This window comes from Mus caroli, chromosome 17 (genome assembly GCF_900094665.2).
Source record: "Mus caroli chromosome 17, CAROLI_EIJ_v1.1, whole genome shotgun sequence".
Taxonomy (NCBI): Eukaryota; Metazoa; Chordata; class Mammalia; order Rodentia; family Muridae; genus Mus; species Mus caroli.
Window position 1 is genome coordinate 28,472,478 of NC_034586.1, and position 19,201 is coordinate 28,491,678.

Consider the following 19,201-nt stretch of genomic DNA (forward strand, 5'->3'; position numbering starts at 1 on the left):
GGAAAGAGAGGCCCATTGGACTTGCCAACATTATATGCCCCAGTACAGGGGAATTCCAGGGCCAAGGGGTGGGGGTGGGTGGGTGAGGGACTGGGGGGGGAGTGTATTGGGGACTTTTTGGATAGCATTGGAAATGTAATTGAGGAAAATACCTAATAAAAAAAAAGTGAAAAAAAATGTTTGTTTTTACCCCTTCTTTATTGATTCCTACATTTTCTATTAGAATTTCAAATTCAATTATTCCTTCTAGGTCTTAAAAATACTGTGTAGCCCTTAACCAGTCTGAGCAGAGATTAGTCCAAGGGAGACTTGGGAAATTCGTAAAGTTACACATTAGGAGGACCATTTCTGTTCTTCACTGTGCATACTGCTGTGACCAGTTTAAAGTACTATATTGTGTATCACAAAATAAATGAAGAAAGGAATTTAAATATTCTCACCATAGGGAAATGACAAGTCTTTGAAGTATCAGATATGGCAATTAACATTAAAGGGTTAGTGCTTTAGATGTACGGAGAGAATCTGCCCTATATTTGGAGAACACCCCCCCCCCTTTTGAGACAGCTTCTCATGAAATTCATGGTGGCTTCCAACATCTGGGGTTAGCCTCCTGTCTCCACCTCCTCAGAGCTGCAATTCCACACCTGGTTAATTTAGTACATTTTTGTTTGTTCCTTGTTAGTTTTTTGAAACTCTTCATCTAATCTATCTATCCACTTCCCAACAGTGTTTGGACTGTCTTCAGAAGATGCCATGATTTTAGGTATTCATGTGCCCACCCCATGTTGGATTCCACATGTTTCCTGTTCTTGTTATGCAGTAATAGTTTTAAAAAGTTATTTTGGGGCTGGAGAGATGGCTCAGCGGTTAAGAGCACTGACTGCTCTTCCAAAGGTCCTAAGTTCAATTTCCAGCAACCACATGGTAGCTCACAACCACCCATAATGACATCTTATGTCCTCTTCTGGTGCATCTGAAAACAGCTACAGTGTACTTAATAATAATAATAATAATAATAATAATAATAATAATAATAATAAATCTTAAAAAGTTATTCTCATTTTTACTACTATGGGTTTGTAAAAGGGTTTTAGTAATTGGTAGGTGGACTCCTTATATTTTTTAATATTTATTTATTTATTTACTTTAGACAGAGACTTACAGACTATGTGCCATAACTGGCCTGCAACTTATTGTGTAGACCAGCTTGACCTGCAACTCAAAAATCCACCTGCCTCTGGCTCTGGAGTACTGGAATTCAAGGTATGCACCACCATGCCTGGTTTCCTCTTTTATTTTTAGATTGTCTAATCTTTATAAACTTTAACTTTTCCAATTAGAATATGATTTTTGGGTGGAGACACAGTTAAGTTGTGGGTACTTGCTAGTGTGCAAGCTCTGTGATGCCCAGTGCTGGAAAATAAAGATTGTCAAGTTTTTACCAAAAAGAAAAATGAGAGAGAGAGAGAGAGAGAGAGAGAGAGAGAGAGAGAGAGAAATTTAAAAAGGAAAGATAAGATGTCAAATAGAAGGGTGTTACTCAGAAAGGGGAAGAGGACAAAAATGGTCAAAGGAGGGTGAGCCTAGTCAAAGTCCTTACAATTCTATGAAAAATCTCAACACATTCTAAAAAGAAGACCACTCTGGCAAGAGTTCTATTGGATGATATTGAAAACGTTGATTATTTAGAAAACCTGACACATTTATAATAGATTATGCTAACCTTAAATATGGAATTAATCTAAGTCTTCAAAGAATCTTACAGCATGTTTTAGTGTTCTATTGCTGTGAAGTGTCACCATGACCAAGGTGACATACAGAAGAACGCCTTTAATGAAGGGTTTGCTTATTGCTTCCGAGGGTGAGTCCATCATCATTATGGTGGGAAGCATGTTGGCAGGCAGGCAGACGTGGTGCTGGAGAAGTATCTCAGAGTTACATCCTGATTTACAGGCAGGAGAGAGAGCGAGAGCGAGAGCGAGAGCGAGAGAGAGAATGAGATTGAGCCTGGGCCTGATATGGGCTTTTCAAAGCTCAGAGCCCTACCCCAGTGACACACCTCTTACAACAAGACCACATCTAGTGTTTCCCAAACTGGTCACCAACTGGGGATGAAGCATACAAATAGATGAGCCTATGCAGTCCATTCTTATTCACACCGCCACACTGTATTTCAAGGATTTTTTTCTTCCTCAAATTTAAAGTTTATTTATGTGTGTGTGTGTGTTTGTGTGTGTATTTGCATGTGATAGACAACTAGGAATTTATGTAATTAAGCTTGGTGGCAAGTGCCTTTATCTTCTGAGTTGTCTCATCTGCCCAAGATGCAGCATTTCTTGTAGCCTTTAACTCCTTATCCTCCTTCCTCTACTTCCTGAGAGCTGAATGCCACCTTACCCAGGTTATTGAATAAATGTTTTAAAGCCTTTTCATCTTGAATTTATGGAAGCATTTAAAGATATCAATTAAGGGGTATGTTTTTCTGATAGATTTCTAGATTTTATCTTTCAATCTAGAGCCATCCTTGGTAGCTGACTTCTGCAATCCCAGCATTTAAAGGATAGAGGTGAGAATGATACCATTACCACAATTTAAAGGTCAAATGTGAAACGAGCTTTAATTAAATACTGGCAGTTTGATGGACTCTCCTGCTAGGTCCATCTCCTGGTTTCCAGAAAGTGGCCCTGAGTCACAGTTTGCAGGGGCTTAAAAAGGCAAACCCCACAATTTGCCATGTTTCCCATCAGGGCCAGTTAGTGGCAAGCATATAGCATGATGTATTTCCCACATATACACCTCCTGCCTCTGACCAAACACATCTTAGTAGTTGGGTCTTTGCCCAACTTGGGCAAACTTGTTTAGAGAAGTGAAAACATGTGGATTGTTACTTCCCATAAACAATCCTGAAATAGCCTCCAGTATTTCAGGAAGTACCTGTGTTTGGGCAAGGGGCATTGTTGTTTCAGAAATCTCTTAGGCACAGTAATTAAAATTTAAAACATAACCCTGGCTCTCACTTTGTCAGAAGAATCAGGAGTTTAAGGTCCTTTTTCATTGACTGAGACTTTATTTAACATAGTCGAAATATCAAGCAAACATCTTCCATTCATCCAGAGTGCAATTTTTTTATTAATCATTTTATTTGTTTACATTTCAAATGATATCAGCCTTCCCGGTTATCCCTCCACACACACCCTCCCCTCATCCCCCCTCCCCTTTGCCTCTATGAGGCTCTCCCATCCACTCACCTGCTCCCACCTTATCACTCTAGCATCCTCCTGTGCTGGGTCTTCAAACCTCCACAGGACCAAGGGCCTCCCCTCCCACTGATGCCAGATAAGGCCATCCTTTCCTACATATGTATCTGGAGCCATGGCTCCTTCCATGTATACTCTTTGGTTGGTGTTTTAGTCTCTGGGAGCTCTGAGTGGTCCTGTTCCAATGTTCTTACTATGGGGTTCCAACGCTCTTCAGCTCCTTTAGTCTTTCCTCTAGTTCTTTCATTGGGGTCCCTGGGCTCAGTCTGATGGTTGGCTGTGAATACTTGCATCTGTATTGCTCAGTTGCTGGTAGAACCTTTTAGGGAACAGCCAAGCCAGGCTCCTGTGGGCAAGCGCTTCTTGGCATCAGCAATAGTGTTGGGGTTTGTTGTCTGCAGATAGGATGGATCTCTAAGTGGGGTGGTCTCTGGATGGCCTTTCCTTTAGTCTCTGTACCAATTTTTGTCTTGTCTTGCCTTGTCTTTGTAAAAGAACATTTCTGGGTTAAAATTTTTGAGATAGGTGGGTGACCTCATCTCTCAACTGGGGGCCGTGCCTATCTACTGGAGGTGGTCTCTACAGGTTCTATCTCCCCTTTGTTGCTTATTTTGGCTAAAGTCATCTCTGTTGGGTCCTGGGAGCTTCTCACTTCCCTGGCCTCTGGGACTTTGTAGTGGCTATACCCAGTTCCCCATCCTCCTTTGCTACACATTTCTATTTGATTTCCTGAACCTCTATACTTCTCTCCTGTCCCTTCCAATACCTTATCTTGCTTGCCCTTTTTCCCTTCCCCTTTCTCTTTCCCTCCCAGGTCCTTCCCTCCCTCTACTTGAAGTTCTGGCCAGAGCAATTAAAAAGCAAAAGGAGATCAAAGGGATACAAATTGGTAAGGAGGTAGTCAAGGTATTACTATTTTCAGATGATATGATAGTATACATAAGCAACCCCAAAAATTCTACCAGAGAACTCCTACAGCCGATAAACAACTTCAGCAAAGTGGCTGGGTTTAAAATTAACTCTAACAAATTAGTAGCCTTCCTCTACTCAAAGGATAAATGGGCTGAGAAAGAAATTAGGGAAATGACACCCTTCACAGTAGATAGAGATACTATAAAATATCTTGGTGTGACTCTAACCAAGCAAGTGAAAGATCTGTGTGACAAGAACTTCAAAGTCTCTGAAGAAAGAAATCGAAGAAGACCGCGGTAGGTGGAAAGATCTCTCATGCTCATGGAATCGACAGGAGGGTATGCACACACTTATGTGTAGATTGGGGAATATACCTGTAAACACACAGAGGCTAGAAGAGAGCATTTGTGTCCTTCTTTATCACTGTCTAGTCCTTTGAGGCAGAATCTCTCTGAACCTAGGGCTCCCATTTTCTTGGCTAAAGCTAGAAACCAGTGAGCCCTAGCAATCCTCTTAATACCCTCAGAGCTGGGATTACAGACATGTGCAATGCTCAGCATTTTATGTGGGTGCTGGGATCTAAATTCTGTTCCTCATGTTTGCAAGACAAGCACTTTGACCTGCTGACCCATCTCAACAGTCCCTCTGTTCTTCATGATTCAATGTTTATGTACTGGCCCACCTCAGCAGTCTGTTTTTCATGATGTAATGTCTATGTACTTACTTTCTCCAGTTTTGGGGGTGGAGCCCAGGGCCTGCCTCACGTCAGCATGTATCCTCCCATTATGGTTCATGCACAGCTGGCTCTACATTTCTTACCCTCTTTTCTTGGTACTTACTCACTTAAGAAATTAGAAAAGGTTTCAGGTTTAAGAGTTGTAAAACAGCGGAACTTTAACACAAATAACTTAGCTTTGTATTAATGGAAGCACCAAGTTGGGACCGCAGGCTTTTCCACCCACACCTTACTTCCTGAATAATGACACGGAGGCTTCTTCCTTATGAATAAGTGCCTAGGCCATAAGTTTTGTCTTGTCATAACTTATTTAACCTGTTTATACTATTCTATGTCTGCCACCTTGTTAGTTACACCTCCCCTCAGTTCCATAGCTCCACTCTTCCAGGCTAGTAATATCTTCCTGAACCTGGATATCTCCCAGGGTTTCTCTCTTTCTCTGGATGGCCCACCTTCTAATCCTGCCTCAGCTAATTGGCCTTTAGCCCTTTATTGACAGATGATGTTTCCTCACAGTACAGAAGAGATTCTCTCTACACCAAATCTCAGGTGAAATTTCAAATGGGCACAATCCAGCCCCGATTTCACTAAATATGTTGGAGTGACTATTACTTTTAATTTTTATGATTTTTCAGATGACACACTGACACACACCAGTACTCGGTGGGTCTAGATCAAAGAACTTGGTTTTGTGCATTGTGCAAAAATAGAGGGGCCAGGTGAAATTGTTGTTTGACTCACTTGGGCACATTGTGTGTTCTTTGTGTCTGTGTGAAGGTATGTGTTCTTCAGTGCAGGTGACTAGAAGGCTAGAAGAGTGTGTCAGAGCCTTTAGATTTAGAGTTACACGTGGTAGTGAGAGGTACCTAGCATGGTATTAGGAGGTAATTCATGTCCTTTGAATGAGCAGCACACTCAGAACTGATGAGCCATCAATCCAGTCTTGGTTATGGTTGTTTTATTACAATTTGTGTGTGTGTGTGTGTTGGGGGGGGTGGGCATGAATGTGGAGAGCAGCTGTTTGTAATGGCGCATAAACTTTCATTTTTATCTCATAGTGCAAAACTTACTTAATCTGGAAAATGTTAGTTTTTGTCCCTCTACTATGTAAGAGTCCAGAGTCTATAATGATACTCAAAGTGCTCTCTTAACTATGAGTCGGTAGGCATAAAATTTTATGCATCCTGCTTTTAATAAGGGTTGAACCTCTCCTCTAGTCCACCATTCAACAGAGGTAGTGGGAGAGAAAAGTTATTAGGATGGGGGTTATTAGCAATAGTTATTAGCAATAGTTCTTTGGGAGTGAGCTCAATCTTTGTCAGCCATTCGGTCCCATAGCAAACACAAGTAAGATTCAGCAGCTGCAGACCAGTCCTCGAGGCAGGCAGACCCCAGGCATGAACACCAACAGGCTGAGGAGGCTGTGGAAACAGGAAGCTAGAGCAGGAGCCTCAGGAGCAGTTCTTGGGTGAGTTTCCCTCTGGTGTCACCACTAGTGGAGATCAACAAGGCTATGTAGGGCAAACCAATACATGCTGTCATTAGCAAAGAATAGTGAGGCAGAGCAAATCAAACCAAGGCTCAGTGCTCATCCCCCAATGTGTGTAGGTTCGTATTCATGCTCCTTCATCAGGTGTCTTTTCATATGTTTGCTATATCCAAACATCCTTTCACCTGTATTCGCTTCAGGAAAACATGTGTCTGCTTTAGCAAGATATCCTTTCTGCTGTGTGCCCCAGTAAAACAGCATTTGACATAACTAAGTCAATTTAATTAAGGTCTTTTTTAATGTTCTGTTCATTCTTTCTACCTGTCCTGAAGTTTGGGGTTGATATGTACAATGCAATTTCTAATCTGCCCCAATAAATCTTGCTACATCCTGGTTTACCTTGGACAGAAATGTTGGTCCATTATCTGACTCTATCATATGAGGGAATCTATACCTGGGTAAGATATCCTCTAGTAATGTCTTAGCCACGACCTGTGTAGTCTCAGCCTTCGTTGGGAATGCTTCTGTCCATCTGGAGAAGGTGTCCAGAAACACCAGCAAGTACTTGTAACTGTACTTCCCTGGTTTGAGTTCTATAAAGTCAACTTCCTAGTAGGCCCCTGGTCTCTTACCTTGCAGTCGAGAGCCTGGATGTCTGGGAGTGTTATGGGTGTTGGTTAGCTGGCAAGATCTGCAGCTTGACACTACATCCTCAATAGTATTCTGCATATCCCTGGAAGTCACCTTAGATTATCTCATTGTGTTGTAAATTTGTCTCACTCCCATGTGAGTGACTGGATTTTCCTGAGGATGTTTTTTGCCAAGGAGGTGGGCAATATTAGCTTACCATCAGTCAGTCACCACAAGCCTTCAAAACATTGACTCAAGGGCTGATTTTTAGCCCATTTGATCTCTTTCTCCATATAGACTTGGCATTCTGGTAAGTTGGGACTGGGTGGCTTGGGCAGGACAGTAGCAAACACAGAGGCAGCTGTTTCTTTTCCGGCTACCTCCTTAGCAGTTTTGCTGGTTAGATTGTTTCCTCTAGCCACTGGTGTTTTTCCTTTTTGATGGCCTGGACAATGTATGATGGACAACCTCTTTTGCACCCAGAGGGCTTTGAGTACCTGTAGAATTTTATCCTTATTTTTGATGGTTTTCCCTTCTGCAGTTAGGAACCCTCTCTCCTGATAAATAGCTCCATGTATATGAGCAGTTGTAAATATATATCAGCTGTCAGTATAAATATTAACAACCAGTTCTCTTCCCATGATGAGGGCCTGGGTAAGCACTATAAATTCAGCCTTTTGAGCTGAAGTACCTGGAGGAAGAGACTGAGCCCAAATTTCCTGTTTCTGTGGTTACTGCTGCTTCTGTCTTCCTCTGACCCTTGCAGATGAAGTCCTCTCTGACCCTGGTAGAGGGGAGTGCTTTAATTTGGGTTGGGTACTGTACTGGCTGGTTTTATGTGTCAACTTGACACAGGCTGGAGTTATCACAGAGAAACGAGCTTCAGTTGGGGAAATGCCTCCATGAGATCCAGCTGTGGGGCATTTCCTCAATTAGTGATCAAGTGGGAAGGGCCCCTTGTGGGTGGTACCATCTCTGGGCTGGTATCCAGTATCCACCAGGAAGTCTAGGGGCTTCTCCTCCACTCTAAGGATTACCCTGGGTTTGGTGAGGAAGTCCAAATCCTGACTCCTTCAATCTTCTTCTTCCTCTGTGACCATGGTCTTGACCTTTGGCTTTTTCTTTGCACACCCTTTAGCCCAGTGCCCTTTCTCTTTACAATAGGTGCATTGGTTCTTACCTAATGTTGGTTGATGACCTCCTTTAGGTTCTGTCTGTTTCTTTAGCAATACATTGGAGCTGGCACTTTCTTTCTCTCAAGTCCAGAACATTATTGGCTATAAGGACTTTGGCCAAATCTCTGTTCAATATCTTTCCTGTCTTAATATTTTTTTCATCTTTGGTTTCTCTACTGTGATACACCTTTTCTGTGACCTCCATTAAATCCCTCAATGACTTTTCTCCTAATCTTCCTAACTTCCTTCTAATGTCTGATGCTGACTGATTGATTGATAAACACCACCACTTCTGTGTTAGAATTCCCTGTCTCTTCAGGATCTAGGTGCATATAATGTCAGAAAGCATCCATAATCCCCTCAAGAAATATTTCTGTGTTTTCATTAGCCTCCTGATTAACATCATAAACCTTATCCAAATTAGTGGGTTGCCTAGTGGCTGCCAAGAGACCTGCCACCAGAGTCTTGCCATAGACTCCAAGATGCTCCCTACCTTCACTTGTATTGTAGTCCCAGCCTGGTCTCTTGAGGGGAAATCCATTGTCAATATCAGCTGGGTTCTGGGCTGGAATGTCATTGACTCCCACATTCTTTTGAGCCTCTAAAATGATGTGTTCCTTTTCCTCCATGGTGAAAAGAATCTATGAAAGCTGCTGACAATCATGCCATGTGGGATGATGAATGAACAGGATACTGTCTAAGAGACCAATGAGCTCCCTAGGATTGTCAGAGAATTGGGCATTTTCCCTCTTCCAACTATAAAGATCAGCTGTAGCAATGGGCCAATAATAGTGAGGTTGATTCTCTTGTTGATAGACTGGTCCTGCTGTCCTTAGGGGTAAAATAGTGGGCTCTGCCTCTGGCTATACAGCCTCAGGAGGCACCATATGCTTGCTTCATGTTCCCTGTGCAGGCCCCCTTCTATTCCTGAAGTTGACACCACTGGAGCTGGAGGCCTACACTGGGGGAAGTGCTGATGGTGCCAAGGCGGGCAGACAATATCCCCAGGGGTGCTATCCTGTATGATAGGATGAAGAAGGGGCAGTAGATATGGGAACTTCTTGTTTCCATTCCCCCACCACCAGGGCTGGCACCATTCTGTTGATGAGAAAACTTTAGCAATGGAAAAGAAGAAAGACTTAAACCATTGTGGTGGATTGGTAACCAAATCCTTCTAAACTACTATATAGCAGACTTGATCAGGGTGCTCCTGGGCCTTTTGAAACACCTTGTCTTCTATTGCTAACACCATGGAGAGATGGAAAACTCCCCTCTGGCAGCCAGGCAACATCAAATGTCAGCCATTCTGAGCTGTAGTAGGTGGTCATTTTCCCCTTCTTCACATCTACCAAGAGGTTGTGAGCTCTGGTCCTGATTTCTTAAAATGAGCTAAAAACAATATTGAGAGAGTGAGAATCAGTTTATTCCATACCATCTGTTAAAGTCTAATAGATATAGAAACCAAATATCACAAGGAACACAGCAGATAAACAAACATGCATGAAGTATCCATGTTGTAGTTGAAATAAAAAAAAAATCCAAACACTCAGACTCACAGACTACCACCTCAGAAATGAAAAGTGGCACAGAGAGGAAAGGAACCAATGGGGAGGCTCTACTTCCTCTACCAAGAATTCCTCCCCCTACAAATGAGAGATTTACCCTACAGTGAGGCCGATCTAAGTCACTCTTTGCTGCTTATACAGACACCTCAAGGCTTTTCTCAAACCGAAATTGAGAACAGAGACACTAAGACAATACAGAAATCCTGAAAACTCACTGGCCAGCACTAGACTCTCCCAGTAGAGGATCCTGGAGAATCTGCTGGGGAATCCCGGACAAGCCCCCAGTAATGTCCAGGTCACGAGACCCCCCAAGAAATGACAACTCCAATGCAAATACACAAGAGTTGTTTCATTTGAGTTCAGACTCAGGATGCAACTCTCTATGAACAATAGGTTAGGAATGTGACACTCAGGTCTCGGGGCTTAGGGTTTATATAGGGGAAATTTCCAAGCTGGAGCTTTCAAGACTTGGTGATATATGACTGGGTAAATGGGGGATGGAATGCTATCCTTCAAATTGATAACACTTGCTCTGACAGCAAGGAGGGTCCATATATCTGGAAAAGGAACTCTTTGCCCAGGGAAAGAATAACTCATCCTGTTCTCAGTGACTAGTTCATTCTTTCCTGTTGTGGTAAGCTGGACACAGCTGCTATATCTCTCTTTGATTGCTGGGAACACTAGCTTGTCTCTTTCTCATAGCTTAAAAGTGGGGGCCTTATCACTTTAAGGACATTAACTTTCTGCTTACTCCAAAGACAGTAGACAGTTGTGCCAGAGGGAATGCTGGCTGCAGTGGGTGATGTGGGGGAATACTGATGCTAAACTAGGCACCAGGGCTTGCACAAAGGAGAGTGCTGGCTGCTTTTCCTCACTTCTCAAGATGTGGCGATCTAGGGTTTCTAAACAACATACACTCCTGTTAAGGTCAAGTCCCCGTTTGATCCTGGGAAGATAAGTCATTCCAGGCTTGTTCATTCTTGCCTGTACACCTGTGCTCATAGCACTTCAGTCTGACTCCTTTCCTCCTCACAAACACTCTGAATTCTGACCCTTTAGTTGCCAGGTGTATTTTCCCAGCCAGGACATCTATCTCTTCAGTCTGACCATGGCTGGATTCTCTGGTCTAGTTTGGAATTGTTTCTATCCAGGGGCTGGGCTGCTAAGGGAGAGGACTGAATGCTGCAAGACTGTAGCCGGTGAGCAGAGGCATTCCAGAGACAGGTCTGCAGTTCTGCAGTGAGAAATTCTGCATGCTGCACTCCCACCAGTGAGATGTGCAGAGATCGCTGGGAGATGCTCAGGGAACATCCTGAACACCATCCTGGCACCAGTACTTCTTTCTTCACGCTTTTATTAGCAGACTGTTGCCCTTGGAAGGGCCCAGAGTCACCTTTGCCCTTGACTCAGAGGTGCTGCATCCTAAATGCAACCTGCCTGTGTGTGTTGTCCTGAGTCTCTCCCCTCCACTCCAGTCTGGCCCTGCCCAACTTGTTTTGGCCTGATGCCCAGGCAGGGAGGAAGTGGCTGAGCCTGGGAGGGATTTGATTGGTTCAGTCCAGCCTAACCCAGCCTCCCACACAGCTCCCTGAAGTTAGGAAGCAGGGGATAAATGTTTTTCACAGGATGGGGGGAGAATGTCTTAGAGAACCAGCAGCTCCTGAGATAAGGTACCGACTTGGGCTCTGAGGCAAGAGAGGGTCCTGACTCTGATCAGGATGGGTTTATCAGAGTTGGGGTGGCTCCATGGGAGACAACTGGCACAAGTGACCCTGGGTTCCTGGATAACCTTTTGTACTTCAGGCAGAGCCATCCCAGACTTTCAACAGCTCTTGTCTGTGTGTTCCCTGCCTCCTTCTCTCTCTCTCATTCTGTCTCTTCCTGTATCTTCCTCCCCTTCCCTGCTCCACTCTACAGTTTATGCCCATGCTCAAAATTCTGAAGTTTTTCAGGTTCCTCTTCCAAACCTCAGAATCTCCTTCTGTGTCTGTCTGCTCAGCAGGATGCTGTGGCTAAGTGTGTCTGGGCTGGACCTGGGCTCTGTGGTGACCTCGTCATGGCATCTTCTGCTGCTTGGAGCGGCTTCCTGGATTTTGGCCAGAATCCTTGCCTGGACTTATTCATTCTGTGAGAACTGCTCCCGCCTCAGATGTTTCCCTCAGCCTCCTAAAAAAAACTGGTTTTTGGGTCACTTGGGCATGGTGAGTATGGCAGCAGATAGGCTGGGGTACCCGGGTGTATGTGTTCCCTAGGCATCAGGAAAGGTCTGGAGCCTGTAGCAGGGAGAAGCAAAGAAGTTATTTGGGCCCCTCTCCTCATTACAACCCCACATTCATTTGTCTTTCTTTCCAAGTTGTGCTCATCACCCTTTCTCTCTTCCTGCCCTGGCACCTGCTCCACTGTAGGCCACACTCTCAGCAGGACTGAGGATTCCTTAAGTTCCTGGATGTGTGTCATAGTCAGTGGATCCCATGGTAGCTTTGGCTCTCTTGGAACTTGTTCTGTACACCAGGATGACCTAAAACTCAGAGACCTGTGTCTGTTTCCCAAGGGATTAAATGTGCCAACTCCATCAGGCTTCTGCCATCTAATTATGGACAAAGGATCATTGTCATTGGCTGTTCCCTTCCATGTTCGTTTCTCATTTCTCTTACCCTTGATTACCATGTCCCTGAGTCCTGGCTCTATCTCCTTCATTTCCTCACAGCTCTCTGGTGGCTTGTCCACCTTTCCTGGCAGCTCTGATTTGGCTCCAGAATTAAATCCTTCTTGGTCTCCTCTTTGCTCCCTGAGGTCCTTCTCTGTGCACTGCTGGATCCTCTTCCCTCTGACCTTTCCACATGACTCCTCTGTCACCTTCTCCCATTTTTCCTCTATTGTCTTTCTTGAAGCTTTCTCCTTACCTGAGGGACACAACTCCTAAATCATTCATCAGTTCCTTGCTTAGATGACTTCCAAGTTCATACTTCTTTGGAGCTCGGGATCAATATTTGGAAACCTCTGAGATTGTTTGCTGCAATTCTTTGGAAGTTCCTGCAGAGAACTGGTCTTAATAGGCTGTGGTGAATTAGACATAAGTGAGAGAATTGGATGGGATAAAATTAGCTGGAGGTTTATACTTAACTGTAGTGGAGGATGGAGGAGTGAGGAAGGAAGCGATGAAGAGGAGAGATAGATGAATTAGGTATAGGAAAATTCCCATAGAGAAAAAGATACAGAGATGCCAGAGAGGATGGAGAGTGAGTGATGAGACAAAGGAAATGGAGAAAAATCTGAATCATGATAAAGAAATAAAAACAGAAAAATATATTGAGATCTACCACTTTAATCATTTCTCTTTGCTACCAGTTATATATCACATCTTTCAATGTAATCTACCTATGTTGTCTATCATGTATCTGCCTATATATCTTATTCATATATGTATGCATGTATATGTATATATATATGTATATATATATATATATATATATATATATATATATATATATATATACTCTCAGAACCCTACTGTGCATCCCTGTCTGTATATCTATCCATCTATCCTCTTTATCATCAATCCCTCTATCAAGTAGTCACATATCATCTACAATTCAGACTGTGTGTATGAATCTATCCTATCTATCTATCTATCTATCTATCTATCTATCTATCTATCTATCCATCCATCCATCCAACCTTCTATCCGTCCATTATTTATATCTACATCACAAAACAAAGGGATAAGCAGAGTGATGTGTCAGAGAGAGTGACATGGATAGACTCATGTGTACAGGAGGGGGCACATGTAGTTGAACTATTGACTCATCAAGGGATTGGAATGAGTGGTCCAAGCAGGATGGTTAGAGGGATGAGCATGTTGTGTAGAAAACAGGAGCACCTACCATACTATGCATGAACTGGCCTCAATCTTCTCTATTCTCAGATTGAGCACAATGAGGAAGGCATGCAGCTGATGACTGAAGCAGGCCAGATTTTCCAAGATGTCCATCTTTGTTGGCTGGGACCAATGATCCCTGTGCTGAGGATTGTTGACCCTGCATTTGTTGCCCCCCTGCTCCTGGCCTCAGGTATCCATTCTAGGATCCCAACCATTGGCTTCTTCTCTGTTCCTTATCTCAGCTCATTCTATCCCGGGATTGACCAGGCTGAGCAGCAGATGTGACTGAATCTGTCAGTGGCCATATATCTGTGGCTAACCTGTTGAGTGACTTTGGATAAGGTCCTGAGTCTCTCTTGCTACTAAAATCTGAGCTGTGGGTGATAGAAGCTCAAACAAGTGTGATCTAAACAAGGGAAGAAAATGTATTGGCTTGGAATCTACTACCAACAGGTAGAATACTTGCATACCATGAACAAAGTGGTAGGGTTCATCCTAGAACTGGTAAAAATAACCTATCTCTTCGCTGAAAATTTTTGTGCCTATGTGTGTATGCCTGTGGGTCTATATGCTTGCATGTTGGTTCATATGCATGTATGTGTGCATGCATGTAGAGGACAGTAGACAACCTGAGTTGCTTTCCTTTTTTGAGACCAGACGTCTCTCTTTCCTGGAGCTCACCCATCCATCTGGACTGTCTGGCCAGTAAGCCCCAGGGATTCTCCTATCTCTACCTTCCCAGCAGTAGCAATAGCATAAAAACATTTAAAAATACTTATTTTTGAGGCATTCATTTATTATTTTCTGATACTTTGTAGCTCTAGCTGACTTGGAGTCCACTTTGTAGACAAGGCTGATCTAGAACTCACAAAGACACACCTTTGTCTGCCTCCTGAGTGTTGATATTAAAGGCATGCTCTACCATGTCCAACATTTATCTTTACTGTATGAATGTTTGCCTGTATGGAAGTATGGGTACCCCATGTATGCAAGACCCTCAGTGGCCATAAGAGAGTGGCAGATCCATTGGAACCAGAGCTACAGGTGGTTGTGAGTTGCCATGTGGGTGTTTTGAAATAAACCTGGGTCTTCTGCAAGAACTATCTTCTACTGACCCATTTCTGCATGCACAGGGATGGAATCTCTAAGTTATGCTTTATTCAGAATGTGATCTGAGAAGAGAGAAAGTGCGTCCACCACCTGAAAAATTACCTTGTATCTCTTCTGCAGCCAGCAACAGTGGATAGATTTACCAGAGCTCACTTCCAATCCTTTGGTCACATAATCAGTCTTGCCTCTGAGATTCAAGGTTTCTTTCCTTATCATGTCCTGCATTTATGTCTCATTATCAACCCACTTTGCTGTTAGGTTCAGACTAAAGATGCTGAGACTAAAGGCTCTGTGGCTTGGGTATTACATTTTTTGGTACTCCCCTGATTGGGAATAGTTAACTCAGACTAGCAAACTGTTAGCAATGTGCGCATCTTCTGCTATTGACAGTATGTACATACAGATTCTATCCAAACAAATGGATCTGAATAGTCCTATGTAGAATAGAAAAAAATAGTGCTTTTTTTTTACTCACTATTTGTCCTCAATGACATTCAACAGCATTTTTGAAAGATGTGTATCTCATGGGTGAACAGTTGATGTTGTGGGAGGCATGTAACATAGGGTGAACTCTTGCCCAACTCCCCAGTTCAGTCAGTCTCAGCTGCCATAGCCACCTTGGATAGAAGGGACCCAAGATGGAGACCATTTGGGACAGAGCTGGAATGCAAAGAACTGAAGGGAACGATGCACCAGAGTCCAGAAGGGTGAGCCAGGTCTGGTGGGCTCTGGAGATGTCTGTTGACTGGAGAGGGCAGAAGCAACTCTTCATGGTGGGCACATGGCTCTGACAATAGGAAACCATCAATCTTGAGCACTTAATGCTTAGTATGTCATAGTGAAGAGAGCTAGAGGTATCTGTGGCATATGTAGGTCACATTTGAAACTTGAATGGGACCACATTGAAATGCCAAACTGGGATTATCTGGAGAGCACAAATAGGTGACATCAGACTGTTAAACACTGCTATGGCATGTCAGTGAATGTCATGTGTATTCTTTATGACAGGTCATGATAACATGTATCCCTTATGTGTATATGAGGATATGCCAGGATATGCCAGAGAGTTACATGGATGGTGTGTCCTAGGTCTTTGCAAAGGCCTGTAGACTGTTTCTACTAGTCTCAGATATGGAAAACATGGCAGACCATGTAGCAGTCTTGTCAAAGTGTACTGAAGCATGTTGTGCCCTGCTGGGTGACCTTTTCTCCCCCTGATGCTGCAACCTGGTCTGGTCCTGCCTCACCTTCTTCCTTTTTTCTGGTTCTTTTGTCCCTGTCCCCTTCCTGCCATCCTGAATTTGGCAGGGAAGTGGAAAGCCTTGGGGCTGGGAGTTCTCTACACTCCCATCATTCATCTGTCTTCCTCATGGCACCTGATTCTTTTCCTCCATGACAGCTTTGGTGGCCCCAAAGGACACGACTTTCCATACCTTTGTGAAGCCCTGGCTGGGTGAGTTCCTTGAAGTGAGGGTTAGAGGACATCTTAGGGTCAGAGGAAGTTTCCACTTTTGCCCACTGACATTGCTGCCCTCCCAGGGGATGGGCTCTTCCTGAATTCAGGTGACAAGTGGAGCCGCCATCGCCGTCTGCTGATACCTGCCTTCCACTTTGACATCCTGAAGCCCTATGTGAAGATTTTTAACCAGAGTGTGAACATCATGCATGTGAGTTCCTCAAACACAGGGTCCCAAATACAGTATTGCAGAAAAGGTCATGTATTCAGAAAGATGCAGACTGAGGATGGGGTTCTGTTCTAGGACTCAGGGGCATCAGTTTTCTTCTCATGTCTCAGTTTAAAGATGGGGACATCTTTAAAGTGAGAACAATAATCTGTACCCAAAATGTGATCAGGATGGTACCCTGGAGTCATGCTCTAGTATGTAGATGAGTTCATAGCAGGTAGTATCTACTCTTCTTCGCAGAAGCCCTGAAACATCAACCAACAGTTGATGTTCACTACAGAAGAAGCTCTTTCTCTGTATGATTCTACTTTAAACTTCATTGCTCTAAAGCTGATCATGGTGACCCACTCCTTACTACCTGCCTGGGGAGACTCAAGAAGAAAGACTGTAAATTGTAGGCCAGTCCAAGCTACATCAACAAGACCTAGTTTCAAAGATCTAAGATCCTTCACTAAGAAGTTTGTTGGGGAATGGGTGAATATGGTCAAAACTTATTTGAAAATCAAACCAAACCTAAAGTCTTGTATACAACTGAGTTCACTCTGGTTGTCAAGTATGGATAAATCCTGGTTTCAAAAGGGGAAAAGCAGAAAATTTACTTGGACTCACTAAAAACTGAGAATGGAGGACCTACAAGAAACTGAAGCCATTTCTAGAGCCAAATAGAATGATAATCATCACAAACACTTATTGAGCACCTTATACATACAAAATATTTTGCCAGTTCCATCGTCTATATTGGTTGATGGAGTTTCCATATTGCTATGTTGCAGAGATGAACATGACTGTCATATTATGGATGATTAAATGAAAGGTTAGTCTGCTCCAAGTTTACAAGGAATAAGAGAGCATCAAAGATAGAGAGAGCACTGAAGTGTACTTTACGGGTAATTTAGTCATGTCAATTCAATTGTGCTGGAAGACCTAGCAGGCAGCAAGCTCACCAAGAGCACACAGAGATAGGATTAAACTCGGCTTCGTCTCCTAACTAATGTCTTCATCTGTGATCATAGCATCTTCTGCTCCCACCAGAGTTGGGATTTCCTTAGTATCAGGGCCTTTTGTGGTGTTGAGCGTTGAGAAGGAGCTCAAGGATCAAAGGCTCATCCCCATCTCTGCCCCTTCTCTGTTCAGGCTAAGTGGAAGCACCTATCCTCGGAAGGCAGTGCACGTCTGGAAATGTTTGAGCACATCAGCCTCATGACCTTGGACAGTCTGCAGAAATGCCTCTTTGGCTTTGACAGCAACTGTCAGGAGTGAGTCCCTGTCTCAGCCTTAAAACAGAACATTAAGACAGCCCATGTAGTTTTTCTCTTCTTCTGCCCTTCCATCAACTTCCTTTTTTCCTTCTTGGTAGGGTCTCAGTCTGTAGTTAGTCTGGTCTGGAACTCATTATCTAGATTAGATTGGCCTTGAGCTTCTTCCTGCATCTACCTCCTGATTTTGGGTTCAGAGTCAGGAGCCACCAATTCCAGCAGGTGGTCAGATCTTTAAGATGTTGAATACCACCAAGCCAGAAGGATGTGAACTCCATCCTGTGTATCCCAGAGCATTAGAGAAGGTGTCTGTATAAGGGGTGGGGTTCCTAGTCACAGTGAGCATGGGTAATCAAATCAATAGAGGAGCTTCATAGAGTTTCAGGAGGCAAGGAGCCTGGAGAGGAGGGTCTGATCCTGGAAAGAGAAACAGGAAATCACGGGAAGAGGGGGTGCAGATGCTGAGTGAATGAGGAGATGAAATGATGTCCATTTGTACCCTAGGATCTGGCTCAGAAGGCTTCTTGTGTGGAGCAAGATACAGAATTTGTGTGCCATAGACACCCTTTGCTGGGTAGATCCTAATCCTGGAACTCTGGCTGGAGTTTTCCTGTCTGTTAACTTGCCTCCTCTCTCTGTCTTGTCCTGCAGGTCTCCCTCTGAATACATTTCTGCCATCTTGGAACTCAGCTCCCTCGTAATAAAAAGGTCACATCAGCTCTTCCTGTACGTGGACTTCCTGTATTACCACACTGCTGATGGGCGGCGCTTCCGCAAGGCCTGTGACCTGGTGCACAACTTCACAGATGCTGTCATTAGGGAGAGACGGCACACTCTCTCCAGCCAAAACCTTGATGAGTTCTTGAAGTCCAAGACTAAGTCTAAGACTCTGAACTTCATTGACGTTCTCTTGTTGGCCAAGGTGTGCTCATGTGGGGTCTGGGTTACAGGAACATTCATGGTCAGTCTTAGACAGAAGCTGGACTTGACCAGGAAGTCTTGGGGAGTTACAGACTGTGCTTATGAAAACTAGACACCACACAGGGATCCATTTTAGATGTAACTCTTTGAAGGCTCTGCTAAAAGAGCAAACAGTGGGCATGATACCAAGGGAGAAATGGAAGCAGGCTGTGGAGAAGACAGAGGAGGCACCTTGTGTGTACAACGGGTCTCAGACTCTGTGTCCTATCACCTGTCTTAGGGTTTCATTGCTGTGAAGGGAAAACATGACCAAGTTAACTCTTATAAAGGACAACACTTATTTGGGGCTGGCTTTGAGTTTCAGAGTTTCAGTCCCTCATTATCATGGAGGGAATCATGGCAGTGTGGAGGCAGACATAGTGCTGGAGCAGGAGCTGAGAGTTGTAAGTCCTAATCTGAAGGCAGCCAGGAAGAGACTGTCTTCTGCAGGGTAGAGGCTGAACATAAAGAGACCTCAAAGACTGAAGGCATGACCATCCAGAAACTGCCCCACCTGAGGATCCATCCCATAAACAACCACCAAAC

At 43.8% G+C, this 19,201-nt stretch overlaps 2 protein-coding genes across 2 annotated transcripts in view; both read left to right on the forward strand.

Annotated features, from left to right (window-relative positions):
• Window positions 1-19,201, forward strand: part of LOC110312474 (cytochrome P450 4F5) — a 185,987-nt gene that overhangs the window by 68,825 nt on the left and 97,961 nt on the right. The window lies entirely within an intron of this gene.
• The window catches only part of LOC110284019 (cytochrome P450 4F5-like), an 18,629-nt gene continuing 11,195 nt past the window's right edge, over window positions 11,768-19,201 (forward strand). Inside the window, exons 1-6 of the mRNA XM_029471380.1 lie at window positions 11,768-11,965; window positions 13,690-13,834; window positions 16,154-16,207; window positions 16,294-16,421; window positions 17,574-17,695; window positions 18,347-18,627. Of these exons, the coding sequence (XP_029327240.1) occupies window positions 11,768-11,965; window positions 13,690-13,834; window positions 16,154-16,207; window positions 16,294-16,421; window positions 17,574-17,695; window positions 18,347-18,627 (928 nt within the window). The remainder of the gene's footprint in view (window positions 11,966-13,689; window positions 13,835-16,153; window positions 16,208-16,293; window positions 16,422-17,573; window positions 17,696-18,346; window positions 18,628-19,201) is intronic.